The sequence below is a fragment of the Plasmodium yoelii genome, assembly GCF_900002385.2.
Source record: "Plasmodium yoelii strain 17X genome assembly, chromosome: 2".
NCBI lineage: Eukaryota > Apicomplexa > Aconoidasida > Haemosporida > Plasmodiidae > Plasmodium > Plasmodium yoelii.
In genome coordinates this window covers 334,387-343,587 of record NC_036174.2, presented here as the reverse complement: position 1 = coordinate 343,587, position 9,201 = coordinate 334,387, and the positions used below count along the sequence as shown (strand labels likewise).

Genomic DNA, 9,201 nt, shown 5'->3' with positions numbered 1-9,201 from the left:
ATATTATTTCATTTATTTATTTTATTTTTTTTTATTTTTTTTTTGAAAATTTGACGTTCTTTTACAAACACCACACAACATTTCCACATACTGATTGAATAGCACCGACATTTATTATTGGCTAGTTTTATTAGTTGTATTGAATAGAACTTAGCATAATCCTTTTTCCTCATTATCACCATTTATTAATGTGGATTATTGCTATCATACTATACGAACAAATTGTATACACACACATTTATATATATATATACATATTTATTCCAACAAAATAGGTATACACCAAATTAATATGTACATGGGGAAGCTATAGGATTAAATATGTACTATAGATAACAACATGCTGAATATGGTGGATAAGAAAAAAGGCATTAATAATGGAAGTTCCACTGGAGTGATTAATAATATAAATGGAAAAATAAAAAATGAATTTATATTTATGTATTTAATAGCTGCAGGTGGCTTTTCATGTGTTTATAAAATTAAAAAAAAAAAGAGCAATAAATTCTATGCATTAAAAAAAATAAAATTTTCAGCCAATGAATCTAATTATGAAAAAAAGGTATTATTAAATTTAAGAGAAATAGAATGTTTAAGAAAATTAAAAAACCATCCCAATATTGTCAGTATGAATGATTTTTGGTTAGAAGTTGTTCAAACTTTATCAAAATCGAAAAGGGAAAAGCGAGGACGAAGGAAACAACAACAAAGAGAACAAAGGAGAGACAAACGGCGTGAAAAAAGACAACAAAAACGAAGAGAAAAAAAGAAAGAACAAAATACGAATACTAAAAAGAGAGTACTTATTACCTTATCTGATCATAAAAAAAAAAAATTAAAGCATTTAAGTTGTTCAGAAAACACTTTAAATATTTCAAACATAACCAATAATGAAAGAAACGTATTAAAAAAAGATAATTGGAAAAATTTAATATTGATAAAAAATTTTAAAAAGGAAAAATACAACTATAATTTTAATCCCCAAATTGAACTAAATAAATATAATATAATGTGTTTGTGGAAAATTTTCAATCAAATGTGTGTGTGCAAAAATGAAAAAAAAAATATTGAAAGTTTATTACCTGAACAATTAATAAAAAATTTTAAAAACTTTCTATTTGAAAAATATATTTTGGCTATATATGATGACTGTTCATGTTTAAATAACAAAAAAAATAAAATATTCATTTTTTTTAATAATAATTTAGGAAATATTCTACATTATTTATGCTGGAGTTATTTGGAAAAAAATGGAAAAGAAAAGAAAGATGATGATCTATTTAAGCTACTTAAATATGTTAGTGATAATATTATAAAGGATAATACTAATTTGTACAATATAATATTAGCATTTGGACATAGTTTAATCGAACTATCTCGATTTCCATCAAACGAATTAGAAAATGTAACACTTAATATGTGTATTCCTTCTAATGAAAATTGTGAATTATCAGAGTATATATCGGATATAACCAAAATGAATAAAATGGAAATATATAAGAATAAAAATATTTTGGAAAAGCTTATATTTAAAATAAATTGTAATAACTTTGATGTCTATAAAATGTGGGCTAATTTTAAGAATGATATTATATATGAGGGGAAAGGAATATATAAAAAACATAGAAAAATAAATTTTAAACGAAAAATAATAAAAAAGAAGAATATATGGATAAAAGAAAAAAAAGCAAAAGATTTGAAAAATACCATAGGAAATAAATGTGTTAAAAAAATAAACATATATCATGAAAAACCTATATCTCTATTTGTTTATAAAAGGCAAAAACATCACAAGTTATGGAGGAAGCATTATAATAATAAACAAATTTGGAGATATTACCTAAATAAAAATGAAGACTCAAAAAAACATATCTTATTCAGTAAATTTTGTAGGGTTATGAAAACACAAATGAACAAGTTTAAAGAAGAGAAACTTGAAAAAAAAAAAAAAGCCATAACGCATGTCAAAGTTAATTACGATGATTTTGAGCAAGGCATTTCTTCATTTAACATTCAAATATGTAATAGTAAAAACCAATTAATAAACCAATTAATAAATCAAGTAAAGGAAGAATACAAGCAATTATTCATTCCCCTCAATTTATATAAATTAACTTATGAAAATGAAGAAATTAAAAATGAAAATATATTACGATATAATGAACATAACTATCTATATGGACTGAAAAATGATAATAAAAAAGATAATATTTATAATACCATTTGTTTTCTCAATTTTTGTATTTGGGGTAGAAGAGAAATAAATGAATATGTCATAATTAGTAAGAAAAGACAAATTTGTCAAAATAGCCGAAATTATCAAAGTAAAAAAAAATGCTACATTAAGAGACATAATCAAAAAACATATTTTTTTGAAAACATAATTTTTTATCATTATATTATTATGCTTCTTTTAGATATAGAAAAGTATAAGTATAAGTTTGTTACTCCTTTTCAATATAACCTTTATAGAAAATTATTAAAAATTTCTAAGAGAATAATTTTGATGTTGCATAGAATAGAGACAAATATAATTTGTATATTTTTATTGAAGCATTTTGAAGATTATTTTATTCGAAGAGGAATTCATATTGTTCAGGATAAATCAGACAGAAGTAAGAAATGTGATAAAATAGGTATCAATAAAATGGTCAAAATATGGAAGAGTATGATTGCAATTTCTCTAATTTTTGGAAAAAAAATGTATAAAAAGAAAAAAAATATATTTAATTTTTTCATAGAGTTATTTTTAAATAATATTCAAATAAATATATTTAAGAAAATTGAAATTTTATATCTTATTATTTATTTTTATAATCATTTTGAAAAATCCAAGCAGTTTGATATAGAAGGAATTTACGATATACTATATGTGTGGTTGTCTCTTATAAATTTATTTTGCGATGATAAAGGTAAATGCATAAAAATAATTTCGAAAGTTTTTGCCAAATTAAATAAAAAATTATATTATGTTTATTGGGGAAAATTGTACATAATAATGAATTGGGCAACTATTGTTGAGACGATATTTATAAGAAATGTCTTAAGCATAAATAGAGAAGGAAATTATTATTGGGTTATTTTTGTTTTAAAGATGATTAATTATTTTTTCAATGTTGTTTATACGTTTACAAGAAAAATAGACATATTTTTCACGAAAGTTATGATAAAATATTGTACCCATATTGCTAGTACTATTTCAACGAATAATGTATCAAAAAATAGTTACAATGACATTTTTAATAATATATTCATGCTAAATTTTATGAGTTACATTATATATAATTCATATTTTGAAAATGACAAAAAAAGTTATGATATATATACAAAATGTGCTATATTGTTTATATATTGTTTTATTATTCAAGCAAATTATTTTGATACTCTTTTTAATATCAGGTCTTTAGAAGATAATGAAATTGTGAACAATTTATCCCCAAGTTATAATGATTCATATAAATACATATTATTATTTTACGAAAGATTAGGAAGGGTTATAAAAAATAGTAATAATACTAAGATATGTAAATATATGTGGAAAAAATTTATTAACATTTGGAATAACAACATTGGAATCAGAGACAAAAATATAATAAGTTGTTTAACGACTTCAAGACATGTATATTTTAATATTCTGATAAACTTTATGAAAAAATATTGTCTCGATAATATTCTTCACATTAAAAATGGAAAAAACAAAATGAATTTCCCTATAGTTTTAACTAGTAAAAATAATTTGAAAAAGTGGAAAAAATGGAAAAAATGGAAAAAAAGGAAAAACCATAAATTGACAGAAAATCCCAAAAAGGTAAAAAAAGAAATTTTAATAAAAAAAAAAAATCGAAATAATAATAAAAATAATAAAAAAAATAAAAAAAAGTTAAAAGAAACACATTTCATTTATAATATTAAAAAAGTTTTGTTCAAAAAATTAGCGAATATTAATATTGAAACAATTTTATATGAGCAAAATGGGAAGTGTTATATATTAGTATTTGGAAGTGTAGTAAAGAAAAAAAATGGGCAAATCAAAGTAAAAGATACAAAAATTGTGCGAGATATTAATATAATAAGAGATTATAGAATATATTTTTATAACTACTTGGAATATTTTTATAAAAATAATGCACACATTAGCAACAACAGAAACTTCATACATTCTCGAAAGTGGTCATATAATAATAAAAATACAGTAAAACAATTTTGTCCTTACTTTGATAAAATAAAAGATGAGAAGAGAAAAGATATTGTTTCATTATATGGAAACAAAATACTTGTTAAACAAAACTTTTCGAAAATTGGAAATAAAATTAAGAATAAAAAGAATAATTTGTGTAAAAAAAAAACGAGAAAACAAAAAGATATATATAATTCAAACTATTGGAGAGAGAAAAAAGAGAATGAATTATTAAATGAAAATGTAAATATTATAAAAAAATATAAAAGTGAAAAAATTAAGAAAAAAGAACTTGAAAAATTTTTTGACAATATTGTCTATTCAAGCGAAAATGATGACTTTAAAATTATTTTTGAAAATGCTACTAATAGTAATCCGTGTAGTACCGTCGATTTGGCTAATCAAAATGAATTAAGTACAAAGAGGAATAACATAAACAAAAAGCTCAACTTTTTCAAACACAAAAAAAATCACAAAAATAACAAAAATAACAAAAACCTAAAAAATCACAAAAATTACAAAAACCTAAAAAATTACAAAAATTACAAAAATCATAAAAATCACAAAAATATATTTTTTAAAAGTGTGAATAATGCAAACCGTTTTTTTGTGACCAACGTTGAACCGAATCCTATTATGTCTAACAACCATCAAATAACCGATTCTAATGATATATATAATAATTTTTCTATTCAAAAAAAATATGAATATAATTATAAAAATTGTGACAATATATATAATACAAAAGATTGTGATGAAAACGATACTTCTTATATTTCTTTTCTAGTTAATGAACATAAGGAACAATTTTTATCCCATAGGAATAAGGAGTTATATAAAAATATGGTTGGTATGGAAAGGGGGGATATATTATATCGAGACAACGATTGTAAGATGAAAGATGCTTTATATTGTTTACATGATCAATGTGATAATAGTATGATAGAAACATGTAGAACAAACGAATTTATTAAAAAGTGTACTAAAATAAAAAAGGAAAAGATGGATAAAATTAACAAAATGATGAACGAGGTTGATCAACATATATCTTTAGAAACTGTGAAATATAAATGTAGTTTTAAAAAAAATGATAAAAATTTGATACAAAATAAGAAAAAAATAATAATCCGTAAAATATGTCAAATTAATAAAGCTTTTTATTTTAAATATAATAAAATAAATGACAAGAAAAGAATATACTTTGATAGTGTATTGTGTAAAAGTGAGAGACATAAAATATATAAAAAAAGAAATGAAGATATAAAGGTAACCCTACTTAAAACATTGAAAGGAAAAAGTAATGAATATGTACTAACCACCTATTTGACCGAAATATATAGTGATAATATTAATGGTCAGTTTGAAAAAGGTAAGAAAAAAATAAATTCGAATGAAATAATTTATCAAAAAACATTTGATATGTATTGTATTGAGAATGGAGAAGAAGTTTATGAGGAGCAAGAGAGAGTGAAAAAAAAAAAAAAAAATAAAAAAAATATAAATGAGATGATAAAAATGGACACAATTCGAACAGATTTTGAAGATAGTTTTACAAATTCATATAACAAAAAATGTGACATTTTAAAAATGCCAAGTAATATTAAAAATAATAATGAAAAAAAAGAAAGAGATATTAAAAGACCGTTTTTAATAATTAATAAAAAAAAACATGAAAATAATATTAAAAATTTTTATAATTTATTTAAATTGGATAAAAACAATGTAAATTCAAAGCCCAAAACTAATCCTTACTATGAAACAGTTTTTCATGATAATGAAGATAATATATTTTATTGTCTATATAAATATGTACAACAACAAATGTATAAATATTGTAATTGTGATATTGATAAATATACTTCAAATTGTATTGAAAAAAATGTTAACAGGTGGGAATGGTGTGGATTTAAAAAAGAAAATGAAAACTACGATAAAATAAAAACAGAAATAAATAATAACTCGTTTTACAATTGTAGAAACACACACAACATATGCAATAACTACAATTCAGTTTATCAATTACAATTTAGAAAACTAGGAAAAGTTTGTAAAGAAAAAAATTTTGAAGAAAAAAAAAAAATTATAAAAATAGAATTTAGGAAAAATGGCAACAATTTTAAGTTACCATCATTATTATGTATTTTAAAATGGGACAATTTTTTTAAACCACATTTTATCATAAGATGTGATAATTTTTTACATACTTATAATATATATTTTGATTTTTTTCTCTTACTTATGAATTTATTTCATAAAAGAGAAGGAAACAATATGTATCGATTTAACAGTAATAAGACTATTATATATAACCCTTATTTATCTCATCAAGTTGATATGGTTACAAGATATTTTATTTCGAATGTGCATAAAATAAATAACAAATTACCCATTCATTTTGTAAATGATATACTGGACATATATTCATATAATAGATTCTTAAATGTGTCAAATAAATGCAGTTTCAAAAATTGTGGAAATGATGATAATAATAATGATCAGAGATGTAAAACGTATCATTTCACAAACCATGCCATTTTAAATACAGAGAAAGTAAAACTGTCAAAAAAACGACGTATTGGTTGGGATGGACAAAAACAAAGAAAACGAAAAGGTGTAATAAATACGTTAAATGAAGAGAATGAAAATATATTTTGTAAAAACAAGGAAAAAAAGGAGGAAGATTATAAAAAAATTGACACAAAAATATGCCAATATAATGAAAAAATTCCAGCATCAAACATAGATAATGAAAAAAATAAACAAAATTTTATAAAAAATAAAAAATATAAATTTAATTTATATATACGAATGGAATATTGTAAAGATACAATCGAAAATTATATCAATAGAAGAACTCGTATTAATATTAAAAGAAACATTGAAATTATAAATATGATAATTATGGGCTTAAATTATATACATAATAATAACATTATGCATAGAGATTTAAAACCTTCAAATATATTTATCTCAAACAATGATATTGTTAAAATAGGTGATTTTGGTTTAGCTTCATATGATTATTTGGATGATCACAAAATAAATACAACAAAAGAAGAAGAGATACAAAATGATATAATAATAATAAATAAAAATTGTGATAACAAAAAAAAACACTTTTCAAACTATAATTCAGTATTCCCATTAGAAAATTGTCAAATAAGTGACGTACATAATACTAAAAGTGATTGTAATGAAAGTAATCTATTTAAATCAAATAAATTTGTGATTCAAAATAAAAATAGAAGCCTTCGTAGTTGCAAAAGAATATTCCAATGGTGGAGTACAATAGATGAATTAAACATATTTTGTAAAAATAAGAGAAGATTAACCAAATTTAAAAGTGGTAGCAATACCACTCATATAAGAAAAGACACTTTAAATGAAAACAGAATAGCTAGACATGCAAATATATGTCGTAATTTATCATTTTCGCAAAATAGGGAACATATTAATAGAAATAAAATGAAAAAATGCAACATTATAAAAAATCACATAATAAAATCGAATATATCCGAAAAAATGAATATTTCCATGAATGTTCTTTTGAGCTGCACAAAAACAAAACGCTATTTCAGTGATGAAGATAAATTGGTAGAAACGAGAAAAAAATGCAGCAAAAATAGCGGGGAAGGAAATAGTAATATTTGTGACACAAAAAAAAAAAAAAAAAATGATGTCGGGGCAAAAACGGACAAAAACAAAATAGCTACCCAAAAAAAAAAAAATAAAAAAGAGCACAAAAAGGAGCATAAAAAAGAGCATAAAAAGGAGCATAAAAACCCTATACGAAGACGTAGTACAAACAGTTCTATAAGTAGTGCAATAGTTGTTAAACGGAATGCTTATTGCCGATTAGAAATTGAAAAGTATCTCTTGTCTAAATCTTTTCAAAATTGTCGTAGTAATAAAAAAAAAAAATATATAAATATAAAAACAATCAAAAATAAATTTTGCTCGGCTTCCAATAAAAACTTTGGTGCAAAGTGGATGCGTATATATAGAAAAGGACTACACCATGATGATATACAAGAAAAATCAGCTGATCAAAGAACGGAGAAAATGGGGGGGTGCAATAAAACAGTAGCTAGCGATTTTTCAAGCAATTTAAAAAATATCAAAGAATCAATTAATCATACACTAGGCATAGGGACAAAACTTTATTCAGCACCTGAACAATTAGAAGGAAATAAATATACCAAAGCAGTAGATATTTTCTCTTTAGGTTTAATTATAATTGATTTATTTATTAAAACGGAAACAAATATGGAAAGAACACAAATATTATGTAATGCCAGGGAAAGAATTTTACCTGACTTGTTAATAAAAAAACATCCAAATGTAGCTAATTTATGTAAAAAAATGTTATCGCTAGATTACAAATCTAGACCAACTTCGGCACAATTATACAACAAAATAATATCTACTGGTGACATATTTTTACCAGATAAATGTCCCTAATTTTATCACAAATCATATAGATATACTAATATAGTACGTATATGTTTCTTGCTATATTTATGCATGTACAGGTGCATATATTTTTTTACGTGTTAAATAAGCACATGCTTATTATTTATTTGTTTTTTTTTTAAACCTTTTGAAGTTTGGAAATATTTTCATTTTTCATAATTTTAATATAAACGGCTCCAAGCTTAATAGCTTTTTATAAGGCAGTAATATGTAATACGATTTTTATTGCACATTTTTTTTTTTTTATATTACTATTTGTTTATTTATTCGTTATTTTATTTATTCGTTATTTTATTTATTCGTTTATTTTATTTTTTCCAATGTGCATTACCCACATGGTAAAGCGCTTCGAATTTTTTTTGATTTCATTTGTATTTTAAAAATAATAAAACTATTATTTTGTAAAATTAAACATGTACTAATAATATATATTATTATTTTTCACTTCCTACAAACCAAATAACATGAAATGGAAAACTTTCCAATATATTTTTTTGATTTTTTTGGAAATTTTAATAAATAAAATATAAAAAAGTCTACATTATACAAAA

At 22.3% G+C, this 9,201-nt stretch overlaps 1 protein-coding gene across 1 annotated transcript; it reads left to right on the top strand.

Moving 5' to 3' along the window:
• Positions 1 to 340: 340 nt before the first annotated feature.
• Positions 341 to 8,638, top strand: PY17X_0207200 (eukaryotic translation initiation factor 2-alpha kinase 2, putative; the record flags this gene model as incomplete). The annotated part of the gene is made up of 1 exon (XM_721538.2): positions 341 to 8,638. The coding sequence occupies one exon, from the start codon at positions 341 to 343 to the stop codon at positions 8,636 to 8,638; it is 8,298 nt and encodes a 2,765-aa protein (XP_726631.2).
• Positions 8,639 to 9,201: the final 563 nt, after the last annotated feature.